Genomic DNA, 23,847 nt, shown 5'->3' with positions numbered 1-23,847 from the left:
TTTCTACATAGTTGAAAGCATGCTTAATGTACAATTTTGTATTCTTTCATTTAATGTCATATAATGAACATTTTTCGATATCATTAAAAACCTAACACATTTTTTACTTGCTACATAATGTCCCCTTATATAGATGCTATACAATTTATTTCCCAGCTCTCTGTTGCTGGTCATTTAGGTTGTGTCCTGTTATTCATCATTATAAATAAAGCAGTGATGGATATCTTTGTGCACCAACTGTTTTCCTTATTTGAACCAGTTATTTAGGAAATAATTTTACAAGTGGAGTTTGGGGTCAAAAATGTGCATTTCCGAGGCTCTCAATCCATATTGTCCCAAATGTCAGAGGTTGTCCTCCCTCTCTTCCTCTGAAGTGTGAGAGTGTCTGTCTGACTGTGATAGAAGGGGTCATATTGACAGAAGAATTGCCCAATTTTATGATGGAAAAAAATTCTAATTTCTCTTCCCAGATGTCTATTAGGATTCACCTTCCATCAATTTTAACACAGTTGTTTTATTTATTTATCTATCTATCTATCTATCTATTTATTTATTTATTTAGTGGTACACGGGCCTCTCACTGTTGTGGCCTCTCCCGCTGCAGAGCACGGGCTCTGGACGCACAGGCTCAGAGGCCATGGCTCCCGGGCCCAGCCGCTCCGTGGCATGTGGGATCTTCCTGGACCGGGGCACAAACCCGTGTCCCCTGCATCGGCAGGCGGACTCTCAACCACTGCGCCACCAGGGAAGCCCTGTTTGTAATTTTTAAAAGGATACTTTTTATTTTAGAGCAGTTTTAGATTTATAGATAAGTTGCCAAGATAGTACCTGTAGTTCTTGTATACCTGGCCCCCAGTTTCCCATATTGTTAACATCTGACCATATTATGGCGCATCTGTCATAATTAAGGAACCAGCATTGGTACATTACTGTTAACTAAACTACACACTTTATGTAGGGCTCGCTAGTTTTTCCTAACATCAGTCTTCTGTTCCAAGATCCCATTTGGGACCCCACACTACATTTTAGTCATCATATCTCCTTAGCCTCCTCTGGGCTCTGACAGTTTCCTAGGCTTAACCTGGTTTTGATGACCTTGACGATTTGAGGGGTATTCTGTAGAATATCCCTAAAGTTGGGTTTGTCTAATGTTTTTCTCACGGTTAGACTGGAGTTACGGATTTTGGGGAAGACCACAACAGAGAGAAAGTGCCCTTCTCGTGACCTCATATCAAGGGCGTATGCTGTCAGTGTAACTTATCACTGATGATGCTATCCCTGATTGCCTGGCTGGAGTAGCATTGGCTGTGATTCTCCATTGGAAAGTTACTTTTTTTTCTTCCCTTTCAGTATGCCACTATATGAAACAAAGTCACCAAACATAGGCTACACTAAAGGCAGGGTTAGGGTAGGGGGAGTTAAGTGCCACTTCCTGGAATGAAGAATATTCACCCACACTTCCTATAATTCTTCTTTACAGGGGAAGAAGTTTGTATTTTTAATTTTATAAAATAAGCATGTCACATAGAGATAGCCACTGGTAAATTTTTCAGAATAATTGTTTTGTGTATAAGAGAAATATATATCAAATGTATATATGTATATGTGTGTTTTAGATATAAACATATACATACAACACATATACATATATACATATATATTATATATGTCAAATGTAGCAAATTTAGGAATTATAGAAAAAGTATAAAAGAGAGAATAACACTTTTCTTGGTGTTAATGCTGTGATCAGAAATTCTTGATTATACTGTTGTGCTTTGCTTAATAATTACTGTTCATTAGTAATTTGGGAGGTCATGAATTAAGTGTCAGACAGGTTGACATTTGCATAAGGCCAGTTCATCTCCAAGAACATCACTCTCATCAAGGTTAAGGTCACTGCAAAGGTCACAAGTGGTGGATAAACTTCAGCTGTCATTCAGGTACCTCAGAAAGTTCTGTAGAACTCACCACATGCTTTCCAGAATTGAGTAAATTGTTTGTGCTGTATAGATTTTGACAAGAATTCTATGTTATTTTAGTGTATAATTATTGGTAGGGATTTTTTAATATTTTATGCCAGTTATTTCTATGTTATGAATTATTTTGGGTATAAACAAATTTAAATGGTGAATTAAAACAAAAGTAGACTTATTTTTCTGAGTTTAAAAAAAGGATGAATTTCATGTTTTAATCTCTTTGATGTTGGTGTGAAGGTTTAACTCATTGTTTATTTAAATCTGTTAAAATTATGTCTTATCTGGGACTTCCCTGGTGGCGCAGTGGTTAAGAATCTGTCTGCCAATGCAGGGGACACAGATTTGAGCCCTGGTCCGGGAAGATCCCGCATGCCGTGGAGCAACTAAACCCATGCGCCACAACTACTAACCCTGTGCTCTGGAGCCCGCGAGCCTCAACTACTGAGCCTGTGTGCCACAACTACTGAAGCCCACGTGTCTAGAGACTGGGCTCCACAACAAGAGAAGCCACTGCAATGAGAAGGCTGCACACTGCAATGAAGAGTAGCCCCCTGCTTGCTTCAACTAAAGAAAGGCCATGCATCGCAACAAAGACCCAGTGCAGCCAAAAATAAATAAATAAGATAAATAAATTTTTAAAAAGTATATCTTATTAATCTAATTATTTTTAATGTTCCTGGAACCATCAAAAAATTGTCAAAGATGACAGATGGCACAGTAGGTTTCCTCTCCTTCCTAATAATAACAGAGAATAAGAGAGGAGCTTTCTTAGGACATGAGATTTAGACAGAATTCTAGAGGATGGAAAGTGGGACAAGTAATAACCAATGTTTCATGGCCAAGTGAGCCCGACCCCAGAGTGTGCATACTGGTGGGATGTAGACAAGAAGGAAGTTGATTTGACCCAGGAACCACAGAGCATTTTGGGACTTAGAAGTGCTGGATATGATGGAGGGAAGGCAGGGAGAATGAAGGCATGGGGCTGAAAACAAAATGGTTGTCTGCTTCTAGTACTTCAGGCAGAATTACTACAGGCAGGTGTCTATCCCTTAAACTATAGACTAGAGTTTTCTTCTCTGCAGGAATTAAATGGTCCACAAAAAAAGACTGTTACATTCTGGCATTTAGGAAATCCTCCAGCCATAAATATTAGGTACCTACCAGATTCCCACTTGAACAGTCAAAAGTCCTTCATACGTACACAGAGCACTTCACCAGCTTTTCAGCACTCCCTCATATATAGGGATGGATGTCAAGACATTTTAGGAAAACTTCAACAAGAAAGAAGTAGAGCAAGGTAAATAAACAGGAAAAATTAACTTTGAAGATAATGCAGGAAACAGAAAGGAATGCATCAGACAAATAGGCAAACCTCAAAAACCTGTAAATAGTGTCCTTGGGAGTATTCTAGAGTAGATTTTGTCCATAAAACAAGAAGAGGATACTGTGAAAAAGGAACAGCTAGAGGCCAAGAATGAGATCTCTGAAAAAAATGATTTATGAAATTTATAGGAAATCAACAGAAATGTTGGAAGATAAAGCCGAGAGAATCTCCAAAAAGTAGATAAAGAAGACTAAGATTTGGAAAAGATGAGAGAAAAAGTTAAGGAAAATGGAGGAGCAGTCCAGAAGATCCAACATCCAAGAGTATTTTTTCATCACTGAAGGGCTGAAAAACGCAGTATCCAGAGTGAGATGGTCTATTGAGTGTCCAAAACAATGGATGAAAGAAGACTCACTCAAAGGCACATAATTTTGAAATTTGGCAAAGAGCATGGGTAAAGAGATGACCCTAAACCTTTTGGGGAGAGAGGGAGTGGCCACCCAGAAAGGACTGATATTCAGAAAAACTTCTCAGTTTTGAAAATGGGTGCTGGAACAAACAGACATACAGATGTGAGAGCCATAAATCAGTAGCTCTAACCTGGAGGTGCCATGGAGGGAAGTCCCTGGATAGGATAGCCCAGGGCTGGCCTGTGAGCCGCTAGGCAGGAGCAGGGAGACCGTGAGCTCCAGGGATGTCTCCAAGAAAAAGAGGGACTCCATAGAACATTGCTGGTATGTTGAGGATGTAAAAAGAATGGATTATAACAACAGGGAAGACAACGCAATAAGAAAAGAAAGATAAGCAGAAATTCCAAGAAAAACAAAATGCTACACAAGAAAGGAAATACTAGTACCCTGTATGGCTTAGAGACCAACCTATTAGAATAGATACTGGCCAGTAAGTTGTGTCAGTATCTACTGGCTGAGTTTCAGGTTTGCCTTTGCATTGTTTCAGAAATGTAAATGCAGTCACCTATATTGGTTTGACGAAAGTAATGATTCTGGGAAAATGGCAGAGTCATTGTGTAAGGATGCCAATCCTCATCTATTATAGCAGGGACAGTATTTCAGATAATGTCTAAAACTGATTTTTTTTTAAAAAAAACAGCATGTTATTGAGAAAATATAGAGATAACTTGCAGAAGAATACGGTAAAAAAGTCAAGAGTCATTACCTCTGGGGATTGGGAGAGGTAGAACAAAATATTATTGTTTTTCATAACAGGCTTTTAAGAAATAGTCCACTTTTTAAGCTATGTGCTTGAGGTACATATGAGCAGAAGAGGCTTAGGAAGCCAATCAGTGTATAAAAGGCAATGATGGGTCAGAGAAAAGAAACTAGAATCATTTATCAACATTCTGGCTAAATAATGATTTTTCTTTTGTATGTAAAGCAGCTGCTTTTTAAGGGAGGGGAAATAGCTTTAGCAGTGACATAAATAATGTAGGAAACTTTCTAGAGGGATTTCGGAACAGATGTCTGGTTACTGAATAGCCCAAGAGCATAATAATATAAAATATATAAACAAGTTGAAGGCATGAATCTAAGAGGAGGGGATTTTATGAAACATCAGCTACCTAGTGGGATAGGAGACTATCAGTATATTGTAAGTTCTGAATTTAAGAAACTTTGGCAAAATTATGTTTCAGTGGATTTTAATTTAAAAGTCCAACCTAAAACTGTTGATCCAAGAGTGTGTCTAACATATACCAATAAAATTATACGTTCCAGAGGTTTAAAAAAAATAATAATTTATTATAAAACAACCAAACTGCATTGTATTAACTTGATTAGTTCTAGATTACTAACAAAGAAAGAAAGAAACAATGAATAGCTCTAGACAATATGGGAAATTGGAACATGGAATGAAATTAGGATTATGTTGTGGAATGATTACTAATTCTTAGGTGAGGTAATGGAACTGTGGTTATATAGGAGAGTGCCCACATCTTAGGACAGGCTTGATAAAGTACTTAAGGCTGAATTGCCACAGTGTCTGCAAGTTACCTTCAAATAGTGCAGCATATATATTTCAGAAGTGGCAGGATATTAATATTTTTTAATCCAAGTGGGGACATATGGATGTTGATTATACCGTTCTTTGAGGGGTTTTGTACTTCTGAAATTTTTCTGAATAAAAAGTTGGGAAAAGAAAAAAAAATCACATGTACTCTTAGTCCAACTTTCTCCCTGCAATAACATCCAGACACTGCCAGCCCATTTTGCAGAGAGATTGGAACTGTTTGCAGAGGGCTAGTTTTGGTGTGGTCTGTTCATATCCCAAGCAGCACTGCCATGAACTGTTTACCGACCATCTCCACTTGGATGCTGAAAGAATGGTCAGAATGGCAGGGAAATCGAACTCTAATGAAAAAGATGTCTGGTCAATTCAGGGTGTTGTTTAAGAAAAAAATCATTAAACTTCAGGGAGTACTGAGACATTCTGTCTTCAGTGTTGTCACTATGTATTTTCCCCAATTCTGAAGCCCATTTCCTGGACTCCATGTAACAACATGGAGAAAATAGATCATTTCGTTAAGCCCTAGTAAAAGAAGTAAGTCCTTATTAGACCAAATTTTTGCCTTACCAATTTCTTCCCTGAAGAATTTGATTATTGTGAAGGGAAAAAAAAATACTTTTCCCACTATTTCTTTTCTCCAAAGTTGATGGCATTGGAGTGCTAGGCTCTCAATACCCAATTCTGGTGTCATTTTTAGAGAAATATTGACAAGCTGTAGTCAGGAAGATTAACCAGACTGCTAAAGGATTAGCACAATAAGAAACGAAAAATGATTGAAGGAAATGAAAATATTTAGGCTGAAAAGAGAAGTCTTAGTGGCACATGATAAATGTTATCCAATATACTTAAGTAGATATTATGTATAAAAGATATTAGACATATCTGGTATAGCTCCACAAGGCAGAGCTAAGACGATGAGTGGGAGTTATAGGCACACAGACTTTTAACACCATAAAGGGAAGAGAGTTCTAATAATTATTTTAGCAATAGCAGATGCCTTGAGAAGTCTCTCTCCTCGTTAGAAGAGTGTTTATGATGTGGATGAGTGGAGGTGAGGAAACAATTCCAGTATCTGCTGAAAAATTGACCCTCAAAGGGTCTTAGGATAAGATTCTCTAATATTATAAGAAGCCACTATTTTTGAATGAATGCTACACGCCAGCCATTGTAATAGGTGCTTCCTCACAACAGTTCATTTATTCTTCTTAACAGCTTTAGCAAGTAGGCAATCCCCATTTCTCATATGAACAGCCGGAGACTCATCAATCAACTACTTGACCAAGGTCACACAGGAAGAAAGTATAGAACCAGGATAAGAACTCAGATCCAGATTTAGCAATAAAGTCCAAGCTCTCCCCACCATATTGGTGTTTTTGAATCTGCAGATTGTAATCCATTACATGGATGTGAAATCAACTTAGTGTGTTAGAACCATAATTTAAATTGAATAACACAGAATGGAATATATCAGAATGCCTTCTACATAGCAGAAGAGGGAAGCATTCCCTCCTGAAAGGTTTTGGCTATATACTGGTCACAATGTGAAATGTATTTTTAACTGCGGGTCAAGGTGAACACCTTAACCTCATGGACCCTTCACCTTCTTGACTTCCCTTCCCTAGAATTCTTTGATTGAGTTCCCTTTGGTGACCTATTCCTATGGCCACTCACCAGGTGTATGACTTTCCTAAGGCTGCTGTAACAAATTACTACAAATGCAGTGGCTTAAAACAACACAGATTTATCCTCTTACAGTTATGAAGGTCATTCAGAGTGTCATGAGTGTCATTAGGGTCACATTTCTTCTGGAGGCTTCAGGACAATCTGTTTTCTCACCTTTTTCAGTTTTGAGAGGCTGCCTGTTTTCCTTGGCTTGTGGCCTCTTCCTTGTCTCATTACAGCCTCTTGTTTCTGTCATTACCTCTTCTACTACTCATTCTGATCCTCTTGCCTCCCTCTTAGAGGACTCTGCTGATTACACTGAGTCAACAATCTCCTCATCTCAAAATCCTTAACTTAATTACATCTGCAAAGTCCCCTTTACCGTGTAAAGCAACCTATGCACAGGTTCCAGGGATTAGGATTGGACATCTTTGGGGACCATATTCATGCTACCACACCAGGCTTGCCTTACAAACTCTGAATGCTTAAACTTTAATATTCCCCTTTCTGACCACAACCTCTTCTGCATTTGCCTCGTCTGTCATCTCCTTTGACTTGCTTTTCAGTGGCTCACGATCTCAGCTGAGGCTTCAACTGGGCTCTGTCAAAGGTTGGTGCCTTCTCCCATTCTTCAGAGCAGTTTCCCAGATGCCTTTCCTACTTGCCTCAAGTAGACGATTTTACCCTCTACTTAAAGAGATTCCTCATATGTATTGCTTCAGTGATTCTCTCCCTGTGCCACCTTTGAGGGAGGATACAGCATTTCTAGTCACACACACCAAAAAAGTATTAGAGAACAGTGTTTGTTTTACTGAAGGTTTCATAGGTAAAAAAGATAAAGGAGTTTACCTTGTACATTTCCTATGATGCTCCAAGCAAAAATCCCCATTTTCTTTTTTTTTACTGGTACGCGGGCCTCTCACTGTTGTGGCCTCTCCGGTTGTGGAGCCCAGGCTCCACATCATATGTCTTCATCACCGTGGGAAGAAACAAATTGATTTGTTAACTTTTGGAATTTTCAAGTGAAAAAGGAATTTCTTTCCAGGACCGGTTGATGAGTTTTAGTGACAGTGTTCCACTGCACACCTCCAGGGGGCGCCACTCACAGTTTTTTTCTATGTGAAGAGCACCCCCTTGAGTTGTACAACACAGGGCCCTGAGTGCTGGCTTTGATAAAATCCCCCTATGTCTTTTACAATACCATTGTTTTTATTCTTTGGTCTGCCGTTTTCACCTGTGGTAAAACCTGAAGGCATGACAGCATAGATTAGGTGACTCTTCAAGGTCTCTGGGCTTTGCAATTCTAGAACATTCTATTCACAAATTGCTTGTAAGACACTACCGGTTTCCCACTAGGAAAAATAAATTGGTACTAAAGATTCTTAAGCTTCTTCCCCCTCCTTCCTTAGCAGACAGCAGTAGAGGTTCAATGCCAAATGACTCATGCTAAGGTAGCTCAGTCCTTTGTCTCATCCCCACTGGTTAGGACTGGTAGGAAGCAGTATGAAGAGTCCGGCTTAATGGACCTTGAGAAATCCCCCTGCCTTAAATTTCTCCCATTGGCCAGTCCCTAACACTCGAAATGAACTAGAAGACATTTTTTTTTTTATATCAAGTAATGCTTCCTGTAAAGAATTAAGGATAGGTTTAAAACAAATGTATTAGTGTTAGAAATCAGAGTAAGGTTACCCTTGGGGATGATATTGACTTGGAAGAGAAACAGGAAGTTTCTTGGCTGCTGGGAATGTTCTGTTTCTGCGTTTAGGTGTGCCCTCTATGAAAGATTTATGGGACTTTACAATTATAACTTGCATATCTTTCTGTATGTTTATAATGCTTCACAATACAGCTTATTTAAAACAATTCTTAGAAGAGAGCCTCAGGAAGCATTCACAGATATTTATAACTTAGTTAAAACAAGGAGGTGAGTTTATTTCCAAAGGACAATTAGCAGTGTGCTGGGATACTGGATACTGACAGGAGGAAGAGGAGATGACGGAGGTAAAAGTGCAAACTTGTCTGCTTTGAGCTTCTGCCTGCGGCTCATCCCGCTCTGGTTCTTCCAGGAACCTGTTCAAGCCCCCAGTGAATTGGATACCTTGCCCTCAAGTCCATTCTCATTCTCCTTCAGAGATATAAGAGGTGAGCTGTTTGTCGAGAAGACTGGAATGAAGAGTGGCTTCTTTGGTCCAGATGCAGAGCTGGCAGTGAAAGAAGGTGGCTCTCTTGGGCAGTTAGCTTCAGGGAGAGAGTGGATCCAGTCCTTCCTTCCGGTGGAAAGAAAACCGGTATATGCTCTAACCAGAGCATGACCTGGCTCTGTTAGATGAGAAGAGACCAGTGACCCATGGCCATTTGGGTACCAGGTGTACAAAGCTCTGTGTTTATATGTTGGGGAAGAGGGGAGGTGCGCCGCTCAGCTGGGAAATCTTCCCGCCTCACTCTCCCTGAACCAGCGATGTCCCTTCATCCCCCATCCTGTCCCTTCCCTTCTCCGTGACACACACGGGGTGCTGGGGCCAACAGCCCTGCTTGCATATGAGCAGATGTTCTGTTTCCCCTCCAGCTGGTCACCCAGTTCTCCTAAGTCTCCATCCAGCTTCTGAGGAATATTTAGGCTGTACAGGTGATTTCCAGGTACACACTGGCAAAGCTGGCCTTGTGCAGGAACGGAAATGGAAGGAAGCCTTTAAGAAAATGCTTGTTTGGCTTTCAGACACCCTCATTCATATTGCCCATAAAACAGTTATTATGTTCTCAACTGGTGCCCCATCTGTTTCTTCTGCACCACCTGGGGCCAGAATTTGAGGCTGGAGAAAAACCAATATATCCTTCTTGTTGATGTTATTTTTTTCTTCAAGGACTTTAGTATTAGTTTGATGACAGTTGCACAAAGGGACCCCACACCAGCCGTCCCCGAGGAGTCCTTGCCTTCTATTGCGTTTCCATGGAACAAATGAGCTTCATTAGCAATAGGCGCACCATCTCTTTGTGTCCCTGGTCTTTGTCTCAGAGTAGAAATAGAACCCAGTCTCAGTCCTGCATAAGTCTGTTTCCAGCTAGTTTATTGTAGTCTGGACCTTGTCAGTGCTTCCTGTCCCAGAGGCTTTTCCTCAAAGAAAGAGGCTGAGGAAAAACAATGTCATGTCTCCTAAGAAATGCCAGCAAATTTGAAGTCAGATATAACCGCTTCTGGGGTTGGTAGTTAAAATAATACCACCCTGCATTTGTAAAGAGTTCGCATGGCAGTCGGCTAAGCTTCAGCTCATTTGCTTCTCCTAACAGCCCTATGAGGTGGTAGGCATCATCCACATTTTACAGGTTGGGTGACCCATTCAAGGTCACACAGCTCTTCGTATGACTTTCAGTAAAGTGTTCCTTTTTTTCTGTTCTCCCTGTTATCAAAGATACTTTAAGGTCAGTAATCAAAGTAGGAAGCCAATTGTGAGGTTTCTGTTTAGATCTGGTTGTATTACTGGTACAGTGCAGCAAACGTTTTGGAAAGACCCCCAAGTCAAAGCCTGTTCAACAGAGAGCGTCTCCCTTCGCAGAGCCCCTGTTGCCTCCTGACCCCGCTCACCCCATCTTCAGACTCGTCTGTGTAGCAGAGCATTCCCAGCTTGCTGACATGTGGTGAGGGACCTTGAACTTTGGGACCCGTTCATATTTTTCCTAACCTCAAACTTTCCAGGTTTATTTTTGCAAACTTAATATTCATTGGACTGCTATATTGACTACGGAGACCCTAAGACAATGAAAAGACGTAAAATCTGAGATCTGGCAAGAGTCTAATAACAGATAAGACTATGGGCCACGCCCTTTTCTAGGAGCTTCACGTGTATTAACTCATTTAATCTTCACAGCATCCCTTGGTTATCCCCATTTTTCAGTTGAGAAGGCTTAACCTGAGCAAGTCATTTGTCCCAAATCACAGAGCTAATAAGTAGAGGAGCTGGGATGTGAACCTGGGTTAATTCCAGAGTCTGAGCTCTTGGTCACCTCAAGGTGAAGCTGCAAGGGGGGCGTCGAGGGCAAGCCCTCTTTTTCATCAATATAGAATTCACATCCTGAGAGCTAAGTCCATCCTAGGAGATCATTGGCAAAGCAATTTCTAAACATCTTAAATGGGCACTAGGAAATTTTCCCAAAGAGGAAACAGAGTTGTCGGCTATACCACTTCTAGACCTGAACTCCAAAAAGAGTTACTCATTGCCCAGCATTCTCCAACTTATGGCTGATTCCCGTATCTGTGAAATGAGAGTGCCCTCTTTAGACTCTTGGAAACTCAGACTCAGATCAGGAAATTAGTATTATATTTCTTTGTTTCCTTGAGAGCAGAATGGCATTACACACTTCAAGTCAAACCGCTGCTCACTTACAGGTAAACGTTCCCAAAAGTTGTCAGTGAAATACGGATTATAAGTACCAGTTCCATAACAGGGCAACCGGGAAGCACTAATTTAAGATTCATGGATATCCAGCAATGAGTTATAGGGGTGGAGGGAATCCACGAACCTGAAAAATTGTATGCTACCTTTGGATATGTGTGTATATATACACTTTTTCCATTAGCGTCTCAAGGGATCATGACCCCAAAACATTTAATAACTATGACTATGAAGACATTTCACTAAATTATTTACGTGTAGCTCTTCTGCGAGATCACATGGCAGACGATGAAAGCACCAGTCTTACGAGTTTCAGGGCTCATCATAATCTATATAATTTTCACTTTACTAATTTTCTTTGCCTTGGTAAAGAATTGATTCAAATAAAACCTTTGTACTGCATGTATTTACAGACTGGATTTTTCCATCTGCCACATGGAGACTTTTTCATTGAGCCTGTCAAAAATCATCTGCTGGCTGAGGGAGTGTACCACCCACATGTCATGTACAGGAGGCAGAGGCCGGGCGTCCCAGAGATGAAGGAGCCAACCTGCGGATTAAAGGGTACTGTGACTTAATCTCCTCACCGGATGGAGGAATTTGTTCTGTTCTATTATTGTTTTTTTTTTTACAATGAGACCTGCTTTTCTTCAAATCTGTTACCTCTTCCCCATTCTGTGGCCAGAAAATATGTACCCTTGTACCCTTCACTTCTCTGTACTCAAGTCTCTGTATTCTTAACGGGAAAGGAAAAAGGTATCTCTTACATCCTTGCCACATTAGTTGATGATATTTATATGGTATTCATAATGGTAAATTTTTTTTTAAGCTTCTTCTGAATCCCTTGGAGGAAAATAGTTTAAATTACAAACGATGCTTTGCAGTATCAGCAATGTTATAATACATTAGCATGGAATATTACTAGACAGCTTTTCATATCTGCATATGGAAAGCAGATTTAAATATTTGATGATGCTGATAATGATGTGTGAAGAGAAACTGAGAAAATACCAACACGTTATCAAATGATGGATTCAGCTAAGGTTCTTTTGGCTGCGTTTTGTTTGTAGTCCACTACAAAGTATGTTATCTGCCCCCGTGTCTTGGGAATGATCTGAACTGCTCCTCTCTGCCTTGTACTAAAGAGTTTCAGGTAGTTTTCAGAGCTAAATGGACCCAAGTTATTTCCTTGCGACGCCCATATTCTCTTTAATATGTAGGAGATAATAGTTATACATAAAGGGCCACTGGAAATTGGGACTTTTAAAAAATATTATTTAGTTTCTCCTTTCTTCAGAGGAAAAAAAAATAGTGGACTAGGGAGACAGTTACCAAAAGGAATCCATAATATTATTTATGTGTCTCAAGGATTTAGAAACCATGGACCTCAAAGGGAAAATAGATGAGGAAGGAATTAGGGATAGTAGATTCTGATAAGGGTTTCAGAGGACTCAGAACTTGAGCTTTGCCAAGTAGGAGAAAGAAAGGACAAGGGGAGGAGTAATTTCTCTGCGGACATCATCCAGACCCTAAGATAGATGGTAACTTTCCTGGGAGTTTCTTCTGTAATCTTAGCAGAGTATATGCAAGCAATAAGAAATTTTTGAGTCTCTATTTTCTGTATACAAAAATGGACAGCTGCTTAAATTCCTTAACTTTAATAAGCTATTGGAACTCTGACCTAAATTAGATAACTTACTATCTAAATCTCCTTCCAGAAAGCACCAAGAGAAGAGACACATCATCTGGTCGGTCCGACTGATTGATGTACCATTCCAGATAATTTAGTTTCAGTGTGAATTTTTAGGACTCTGTCACCAATCCGATCATCTGGAAGGATTGGAATAGTTGGAATAATTGCCCAATTCCTATTAATAATTGCCCAATTCTTATTAATCTTGGGTGATGGATGACACTTTGTATGTGTGATTTGATCGTTTTTAGATCACTAGGTAATGAATACGGCGGAGGGAGTTACTAGGACCGTGAGTGAATTTGGCTGGGAAATTGCTCCTGTAGTCATGGCTGCTCTGTGAAATGAGTTAGGCTGTTCCTCATCCACCCACTTGAACCCATTCTCTCCTTTATAACTCCCCTGTTGAGGTAGAGTTGAGTAATAATGTGTTGAGAATGGCATGCGTTTAGTCATAAAGGCAGAAGAGATGAATAGGAAAAGAATGAGGTTTACAAATGTGATGCCCCCAGTAGGTCACACGCAATACCACAGTTATAGTGCTTGCAGTACCACTTCATCATTGTGCTTCTAGGCCAACCTTAAGACCCACCACTACTCCGAAACCTTCTCTGATTAATCCCACCTTGGAACAATCTTTGCATTGTGAATTTCTCCACACACATCTTCTAAAAGATACTCTCTTAGACTTCTTTAAAACCCAGAATGTCAGAAGTGAACAGCTTTGTCAGAAGGACCTTTGAGAGTGCCTAATGTAGCCTCTTTCTCTCACCAAAGAAGCAACTGTGGCTCAGAGGAGGGAGTGAATTTTCAAAAGCATCGAGGCAGTTGGTGTTCAGAATATAACCGAGCTCCTAAGTCAGGGTTCTATTACACCTCGGGCTTTATACTCTGTCGTGTTTATTCTTTAAGTCTTCCTTGAATGTAAATCTTGTTTTATCAACTATCTGGAAAGCCCCATTAGAGTAGGAACTCCCTTCCCAAACAGTATGTAACATAGTGTTAGGTGCAAAGTGGAAAATCAGTAAATCATTGAAATGAAATGAAGAGTGACTTGTAGCCACATAGATGAATCTAGAGTGCGCTGGCATCCGGTCCACATAACATAACAGAAAAAAGAAATGTGTGATTTCTAGATGTTAAGGAAGTGTCAGTTCTTTGTGACGATCTCCCTCCCTAAGACAATAATTGTGACTCAATACTAAAATGACAGCTAGAGATTGCAGAATAAGCTAATGTGCTTGTGATTATTCTTAAAGTATACTTGACATTTGGAATTTAAAAATCTTGGTATAGTGAAATGTGCTTGGTCTCCCCGAAACAGGTAATTGCACTGTTCTTGTACTATGTTACCCTGCAGAGGGGATGAAATTCACCAACACTAGGCATGTCATTAGCCCACGTTAAGGTACACCTCGTGCTTAGGGAAGTCAGTGCTACCAGATTGAATTACTGTGATTGTATCGAGAAAGACCACCTTTCCTTGTATAAAACATTCCTTCTTCATAATGTTCAAAACAGGAACACCCTTGGTATTGAAAAAAAGATGTACTTTAAAAGTACTCTAGTACTTCAGGAGAGAAAGTATATCAATTACTTTCCCCAAAATGTGTCCCTTCACTTATGTTTATTTCCCAAATAGAAAGGTACTCAGGAATTTCATAATAAGTCCCTTTTCAATATGGCCCAATGTAATTAACTCCTTTTTTTTCCCCCAGAACTTTAATGTGATACTATTTTGTTATCGATTTGATCAATTTGAACTAGAATTTCTTAACCAGTTTTGTTTGCTGTTCTGAACCTTGTATTTGCCGAGCACTGTCAAAGTCTTTGTTTACTCCAACTTTCTGGAATCCATGTTAAATCATGGGAAAATACAACTTGCCGGAATTAAATCTAGAGCACATTTCAAAACCTCATTTTATTGACATTGACAAGCTCCCTTCTCTTAGGGTTTTTGGTGGCAATGTATCACACTGGGACTTGAGTGGCTCTTAGATGGAAGTATCCGGGGGAAGTATGGTTTTTGGAACCTGGGGAAGGGGAGTCAGATAGGTCAGATGACAACAGTTGCAGGGTCATCTATGGCAGAAAGGGGTCCAGGTAGGTAAAATCAGGGTTTGGGATTTCGTGCATCAGGACACTAGGCTAGAAACACAGGGTCTGTTTCCTGGCATGCATTTTTTTCTTTCTTTCTTTTTTTTTTAACATCTTTATTGGGGTATAATTGCTTTATAATGGTGTGTTAGTTTCTGCTTTATAACAAAGTGAATCAGCTATACATACACATGTATCCCCATATCTCCTCCCTCTTGCATCTCCCTCCCACCCTCCCTATCCCACCCCTCTAGGTGGTCACAAAGCACCGAGTTGATCTCCCTGTGCTATGCGGCTGCTTCCCACTAGCTATCTGTTTTACATTTGGTAGTGTATATATGTCCGTGCCACTCTCTCACTTCGTCCCAGCTTCCGCTTCCCCTTCCCCGTGTCCTCAAGTCCATTCTCTACGTCTGCGTCTTTATTCCTGTCCTGCCCCTAGGTTTGGCATGCGTTTCTGTGTTCAAAATTTATTCATTCATTCAACAAGTATCTGTTGGGTATCTTCTTTACGTCTTGTGCTCTCCTAAGTTCTGTGGGTACAGTTGTGAATAGGATATAAATCTTGGTCTGAAGAGTTGACAGCCTGGATATAGGATGTGGGTAAGTAGGGATCTGGTCCAGGTTTTTTTTTTTTTTTTTGTACGTGGGCCTCTCACTGTTGTGGCCTCACCCGTTGCGGAGCACAGGCTCCGGACGCACAGGCTCAGCGGCCATGGCTCACGAGCCTAGCCGCTCCACGGCATGTGGGATCTTCCCGGACCGGGGCACAAACCCGTGTCCCCTGCATAGGCAGGCGGACTCTCAACCACTGTGCCATGAGGGAAGCCCTGGTCCAGGTTTTATCTTTAAAATATGTGATAAGACCATGAAAAGAAATGAAATTTTAATATATGTATTGGGCCAGGACATGTAGCTGTAATTCATTCATTTTCTCTGTTGTAGATAGTCCATTATGTGACTCTTCCACCTGGACTAGTCTCCTGTGAGTGGATCTGAACTGCTTCCAGTTTGGGGCTATTATACATTATGCTGCACAGACCATCTTGTACATGTTTTTTAGAACACAGATTCACAGGGTTTTCTAGGGCGTATACCTAGTAGTGGAATGAAATCATTATCTCATAGGATATATACATCTATGACCTTACCAGATGATGCAAAATTGCTTTCCAAAGTTGTTCAAGAGCAGTGAATCTAATAGTTCCTATTGTTCCATATTCTGTCTAATACTTGATATTCTCACTTATAAATTTTGCCAGTCTGGTGAATATGAAGTGATATCTCTTTATGCTCAGTGTTGAAGTTACACATGTTCCATGGTGGAGTTGGGTCCCAAATCTATGGCTTGTGGCTATAGATTCTCCATGAACAGTTTTCTACCCTGTACCCGGAGTTGAAGCCCCGAGAGCCAAGTTTAGGTTTGCTTACTTGGTTCTTTGTTTTCTGGTTCACATTTTCACTTAGTGGATCCTAATCTGACTTTTCACCTGTGTGAGTCCTAAACTTGCCTCTTTTCTCCAGAGCAGAAGTAGGGAGCAGCAGTTGCCCCAGATCAGCAGTGAGCCTCATGCATCAATCGGGGTTAGCCAGAGAAGCAGAACCAGTAGGAAGTAGATATTAAGAGGATTATTGCAAGAAATTGGTTTACATGATAGTGGAGGCTGGCTAGGCAAATCTAAAATCAGTGGGCAGGCTGTCAGGAAGGGCGGGCTGCAGCTTTCAGGCACAGGCTGAAGCAGCGTCCATGGGCAGAATTTCTTCATCTAGGAAGTCTCAGCTCTGTTTTTAAGGTCTTTTAACTGATTAAACCAGGACTACTAGATTATCAAGAATAATCTTAAAGTCAACCAATTATGGACTTCCATTACAGCCAGAAAATGGCTTCACAGCTGCACCCAGGTTAATGTTTGGTTGAATAACTGGGACTGTAGCCTAGCCGACTTGACACATAAAAAAAGATCATCACACTGCATCTTTTACTTTTCTCTCTGAGTTTCTCTCATTTCTTTGTATTTTTCTTTTTTTGATTTTTGACCTCTAAGGACTTACCCCCTTTCTTAATGCTGTAAGCTTTGTTAGGGGCTTAATACTGGGAGAGTTTTTCGGAATATCTTGTCTACCCTATTGAAGTCCTGGGTGGATTTCTTACCTAAGTCATTTGGAAATCTTTGAGTTGCTTTTTAAGTGGCCTGCACAAATATTAATTATTATAATAACATTAACAATCCCTCATTAGAATTAGCATATCAGATCACTAATCCGACATCGTGTTGGGAAGGTATTGTGTATAGTTTTGTTCCGATTTAATGGAAATTGGGTGAGTTGAAGATCTAAGCAAGCACCATACTCCATGTTGAGTCTAAAATGCACTGTTAGTTTTCCTTGGCTAAGAGCAAAGTTTCTTGGTACAACCTGCCTGAGACTTATCTTGAATTTCTTGATTACCTGATTTCCTCATGATTATAGCTACTCTACAGTGATCCATGCTATTCCTTGCTATGAGGTAGTTAATATTTTAATTGTTGTTCTGTACTTTTAATTTTTTCTTTTAGTGAAGGGTCATGTTATTTTTAATTACCTGCTTTCAGGACTGGTAGGAGGATTGGCAAAGTGCTTCAAGCTTTTACTAGTGAGAGGAATGAGAAAACTTTTGGAGAGAATTTGGGGAAATACTTCATGTGTGAATGTATGGGAAGATAAAATGGTAACCCAGTGAGTTTTGTTTGCTTAGTAAAATCCAAGACCAAGACTACAGGAACTCAGAGCACTGACATCTCAGCACAGTTGCTTTGTGGCAATGAGATACTCATTTATCCAGTCAAAAGCCTTTATCCATTAGCCAGACCTCACCACGGTAATTCCTTTCTTTGCATTTTCCCAGCACTTGACAATTTTTGACTCATTTCAGGTACATACATTCCCGCTCCCCAAACAGGAAACAGCTTCCCTAGGAAACATGACATCTGCTCATTTTACCTCCTACAGTGCTCTGTGCTGAGCATGTGCTGTCAGAGTGGCTGGGACTGCACCAAAGTTTGGGTAGAATCTGGAAAGGCAGAGAACACTGGGGAGTGCATGCTAGGCTGGGAAGGGGATTTAGATCAGTATGAGCAAAGAATCAGTTTCAACTAAAAGATGATTCCCTTATAGGGCAGAAAGTTTTAAGTTTGAAGAGATGTTATGTGAGTTGTTAGCTATTAAACTCTACTTCACTTCCTACAACTCTGTAGGGAAACACGTGAGGTATCTTGATGAGTAGTGGCTCCTGGCTTTGCCCTTGGTCATCCTTGTGCTTCCGTGTGCCTTGGGTGGGGACGAGAGGAGGTTTATCCTGTTCTGACCAACCTCTGGCTTCCTCCTGCTGCCTGCAGAGACTGAGGCAGTGGTCTCATCGCTCCATCCCACTCTGGTCTTCTCACCACTGGAGCCATCAGTGGCCCTTACTGGACAGTGATACTGTCCCTAAAAAATGGATGACTCAGTCTCTAGCTTCAAAGATCTGTGTGGCAAACAAACTCCTGGGTTTTCTTCTTTTATTCGTGTCTTCAATCAACCCACATTACCAAGTCTTGTCATTTCTGCCACCTAAATAGTTTTCTAAATATGTCTCCCTTCAACGTCATAACCTCTCACTTGAATTACTGCAAAGTCTCCCTGCCCTTGATCTCATCCATTATAAATCGGAGAAACATTTCTAATACATAAATCAGCTCATCTTTCTCCCATGCTGAAAGCTTTCCAGTGTACCCTCAGAATAAAGACCCAGCTGTTTAGTAAGTTTTAGGATCTCCTTCTCTGTGTGACTTTTGCCTTTTTCTCCAGTTTCATCTCTTATAACTCCAAATATAGCCTTGCCATCCTGAACTAGTGTTTATTCCTCAAAGAAGCTGCCTCCAGCCCTTGCCCTTATGTTCCTTCTTCTGAAACATTTTCTCCCCAATGCTTTACTGACTCTCTTCTGTTTTTCTCTAGGACTCACACATGACTTCCTTTAGAAAACCTTCTAGACTGCCCCTCCATCTGCATTAGGTGCCTCTCCTGTGACTATTATCACCAGTTGCTTCCTCTGCCACAGGCTTTATCATATAATGAACATCTGTCAGTGTCATTTGCTAGGCAATAAGATCAACAAGGATAAGAATCACATCTGCTCATTCACAGGTTTGTCCCCAAGATCTGGCAGAGTTTCTGGCCAGGGTAGGAACTTAAAAATGTTGAACTTCTAAGTATTGATTTTGTTTATCTTCTCAAAGAACCAGCTTTTAGTTTTATTGATCTTTGTTATTGTTTCCTTTATTTCTTTTTCATTTATTTCTGATCTGATCTTTATGATTTCCTTCCTTCTGCTAACTTTGGGGTTTTTTTGTTCTTCTTTCTCTAATTGCTTTAGGTGCAAGGTTAGGTTGTTTATTTGAGATGTTTCCTGTTTCTTAAGGTAGGATTGTATTGCTATAAAATTCCCTCTTAGAACTGCTTTTGCTGCATCCCATAGGTTTTGGGTCGTCGTGTCTCCATTGTCATTTGTTTCTAGGTATTTTTTGATTTCCTCTTTGATTTCTTCAACGATCACTTGGTTATTAAGCAGTGTATTGTTTAGCCTCCATGTGTTTGTATTTTTTACAGATCTTTTCCTGTAATTGATATCTAGTCTCATAGCATTGTGGTCGGAAAAGATACTTGATACGATTTCAATTTTCTTAAATTTAGGCTTGATTTGTGACCCAAGATATGATCTATCCTGGAGAGTGTTCCATGAGCACTTGAGAAGAATGTGTATTCTGTTGTTTTTGGATGGAATGTCCTATAAATATCAACTAAGTCCATCTTGTTTAATGTATCATTTAAAGCTTGTGTTTCCTTATTTATTTTCATTTTGGATGATCTGTCCATTGGTGAAAGTGGGGTGTTAAAGTCCCCTACTATGATTGTGTTACTGTCAATTTCCCCTTTTATGGCTGTTAGTATTTGCCTTATGTATTGAGGTGCTTCTATGTTAGGTGCATAAATATTTACAATTATTATGTCTTCTTCTTGGATCGATCCCTTGATCATTATGTAGTGTCCTTCTTTGTCTCTTGTAATAGTCTTTATTTTAAAGTCTATTTTGTCTGATATGAGAATTGCTACTCCAGCTTCCTTGTGACTTCCATTTGCATGGAATATCTTTTCCATCCCCTCACTTTCAGTCTGTATGTGTCCCTAGGTCTGAAGTGGGTCTCTTGTAGACAGAACTTATTGACCATCTGTGCTGAATTTGGCAGCTTATTGGATACTTACATTTTACCTCAATGGAGCCAGTTTAAGCCCTGAGAATATCCATGCCTTCCTGAAGGAATTTAGTGGGTACTCTGATACCTCGCAGTCAAACAGGAATATGTAAGACAAAGATGTGGCCTGAGGATGTAGCTGAAGACAGCTACTTTGAATTCTCGTTTTGGAAAAAAGAAGAAGAATGGGTGGATGGATGGATGGATAAATAAGAAAAAACAAGTGACATTTATCTACTCAACAAGCTCCTACCTTGTGCCAGACACTGTTCTAGAACTGGGGATGCAATGGTGAACATAATATTGGTCCAGGTAGGAATGTAGAGATGGGGGCCTGAGAGACCCATCAGCTAGGGAGGAACAGGTGTGTTCTCTTAGTAGAGTAAAGAAGAGCAGATGCCTTGGAAGATGAGTGCGTCAGAGAGAACCAGGTCAGTCATCTGCAGCCACGTTAGCACTCCGACTGCTGGTCTCTGAACCTAGAGCACACGTGGTTTTCAGCTTCCTGTGGAGAGTGGGAAGACAAGTTCTCAGCTGGTCCACTAGGCAAATTGCTGGCATCCTTTCAGTCTCATTTCAAATGCTACCTCCTTGTGAGGTTCCCCCCCACCCCCATGTAGGACTGATGTGCTCCTTTCCTGAGCTCACTCTGCATCTTGATGTGGTCCCTGGTTGCCTTCTACCTTCCTTCCTGCCACTGTCCCCTCCTTCTCTGCCTCCTAGGCATTCCTGGATGTGGGCTCATCCCAGGGCCTTTGCACTTATTGTTCCCTCAGCCTGGAATACACCTCCCCAAGATTTTTTCATGGCTCATTCTCTCATGCTCTTCAGGTCTCTGCTCAAAATCACCCAATCAAAGAAGTCTTCCTTGACCACTAAGTTATATAGCTTTCTCTCTGTCACTTTGTAAACCATTTCTCCTGCTTTAGTTATTTTCATAGCACTTGTCATCCTCTGATGTTATTTTATCTCTTTATTCATTTATTGGTTTATTATCCATCTCTCCCCAACAAGAATGTAAGCTCCACCAGCGCAAACCCTTCCTCACTTTTGAACTCTACTATATCCCCGCTGTCTTGGACAGAGCCTTTTATAGTAAGCACCTGGTAAATGTTGAATGAATGAGTAAATAAACAAATGAATCATAGCTTCATTCATGATTGTTCTGTTAAACTTGTATTCTATTTTCACCACGAGACTCATCTTTGCAGCCCAAGTGTCAGGGACACTTGAATCCTAAGGCCAGGGTCTGATGCATAATATTCATTTGTTTGATAAATGTTTGTCCATTGAATGAGTGCATGATGTGTATTTGCAGTGGGGTCCTGCAGGTGTGAGCAGGACACCCATCTTACCTCAGCTAGTGTGTCTCAGCATTCCAGGAGTGCTCTGAGTCACTGAGGCAAGGCAAATGTGTTCTTTTGGAAGCAATTAATGTTAACTGTATGTTCTTCCCACAGCTTGATTAATGCCAATGTTTGGGAAAACAAGCATTCCTACCCCCCCGCACCGTCCCATTTCTGTGCAGCAGCTGGAAGTCTCATTAAATAACCACAAACTTGTTTCTTTATGGGGAAGGACGTTTACTTGTTAGATTTGAAATTAAATACTTGAGGAAATTATCAATACACTTTATGTTCTAAATCCTCTCCTCCAAAAGCCCAAGAAGTGGATTCCCAGGCTGTTTCCTGGGCCAAGAAGCCAAAGATTAGAAGGTTCCAGTTTAATTCCATTGGTTTGTGTGTCATTGGTTGGCCTTCCTTCCTTCAGAAAATTTTAATTTGGTGCTTCCTAGGGACCAAATACTAAGGGACAAAGCTCTGAACATTCCAAGTTGGGTCCTGCCCTCACAAATTTATAATCTCCTGAGAGGAGAATTTAAAAATTCTAAAATTAGTGTGCACAAGCATTGTGGCTATAAGAGTGTCTACAAGAGGAACTTGATTGATCAGGAGGCTTAGAGAAGGCCTCCCTGAGAGAAGCCATAGACTGCATATAGGTTCTTAGGGAGCTGTTTTCCCTGAGATCACCTCTATAGAGTATCCAGCATTTGAGGAATGGTGTCTGTTATCGATTGATTGTGTCCCCCACAAACTCATATGTTGAAGTTGTAACTCTTGATACCTCAGAATGTGACTGTATTTGGAGATAGGACCTTTAAAGAGGAAATTAAATTCAAATAAGGCCATTAAGGTGGGCCCTAATCCAGTATGAGGAAAAACAAGAGGAAATTTGGACATAGACAGACACAGAGGGAAGACCATGTGAAGACACAGGGAGAAGACAGCCAGCTACAAGCCAAAGAGAGAGGCCTTAGGAGAAACCCACCCTGATAATACCTTGATCTTGGATTTCAAGCCTCCAGAATTGTGAAGAAATAGCTTTCTGTTGTTTTAGCTCCTCAACCTGTGGTACTTTTTTGCTCTGGTGGCCCTAGCAGGTTAATACAGTGTCTATTTGTTAGGGTACCTGCACAGTGATCCTCTAGTTCTTTCAGGCTGCTTTTGAGCAGTTAGTTAGCTGTCTGAGCAACAGAGGATTGTACACACAACAGTAAAGTTCAGTCAGGGCTAGCTTCATGGTGACTAGAGTAGCCTCACAGGGCCATACTCAGAAGAAGTCTGCCATCTTGAAATTCTTAATGGTTTTCTCTTCGAATTTGTGCCTCGTAAGTGAAGTCTGATAGGATGATGGAGCCAGTGCTGTGGGCCTGGAGCCTCTGCTCTTACAGATGACTCTTGCCACCTCCCTGCCTTCCTAGGATGGGTTCTCGGCCACTTTCTTGCCCCTTTGTGCCCAGTCCCTTCTGGCCTCCTGCTTTGCACTCAGACACCACTTTCACTGTGACCCTGCCAGGGCAGTGATTAGGTTGCATCTGGGTGAGGGTGGAGGCCTGTGTTCCATAGCTGCCCTCTGCCCCCCAGTGGGAGCTTGGGCACACACTCGGAAGTTCAGGTTGGAGTGTGCATCCCACAGTGTCTTGAGGTGAGGCGACAGCAGTCCTCCCCACCCCAAGCTGGCATGCGGCAGGTGGCTAGGAAGGGGACTGCTCATCCCTGTCCCGTTCAGGTACTGAACATATCCAGGGGTGGTGTTGGCAGTTCCTTGGTGGTCGCCCATCTGCTGTGGGTTCGGGTGGTGGGCTGTGGGAAGGAAAGATTGAGGTCCCTGCCCCTGGCCAGGGCCCTGTGTTTTCATTTTGCGATGCACTCTGCAAATCATGTGGCTGGCCCTGGGTTGAAAATTGCTTTGCTTGCAAAAGATTAAAGTGAATCTGATGCATATTTCCCCCCCACTTTATTTTTTATTGAGATATAACTGACATATAACATTTAGTTTCCGGTGTACAACATAATGATCTGACGTTTGTATATATTGCAAAATGATCGCCACTAGAAAAATGGTACAGATGAAC

The 23,847-nt window shown here is 40.9% G+C and overlaps 1 protein-coding gene across 3 annotated transcripts in view; it reads left to right on the top strand.

Moving 5' to 3' along the window:
• ADAMTS12 (ADAM metallopeptidase with thrombospondin type 1 motif 12) overlaps nucleotides 1–23,847 on the top strand; it is a 393,951-nt gene that overhangs the window by 130,020 nt on the left and 240,084 nt on the right. For all 3 annotated transcript variants that reach the window (XR_010941915.1, XM_067730476.1, XM_067730477.1), the window contains exon 3: nucleotides 11,786–11,936. Coding sequence is in view for 2 of the 3 variants with exons in the window: in XM_067730476.1 (XP_067586577.1) it covers nucleotides 11,786–11,936 (151 nt within the window). In the remaining variant the exon portion in view is untranslated. The remainder of the gene's footprint in view (nucleotides 1–11,785; nucleotides 11,937–23,847) is intronic.

This window comes from Pseudorca crassidens, chromosome 3 (assembly GCF_039906515.1).
Source record: "Pseudorca crassidens isolate mPseCra1 chromosome 3, mPseCra1.hap1, whole genome shotgun sequence".
NCBI lineage: Eukaryota > Metazoa > Chordata > Mammalia > Artiodactyla > Delphinidae > Pseudorca > Pseudorca crassidens.
The sequence above is the reverse complement of the archived record's forward strand: the minus strand, read 5'-3'. Positions and strand labels throughout refer to the sequence as shown.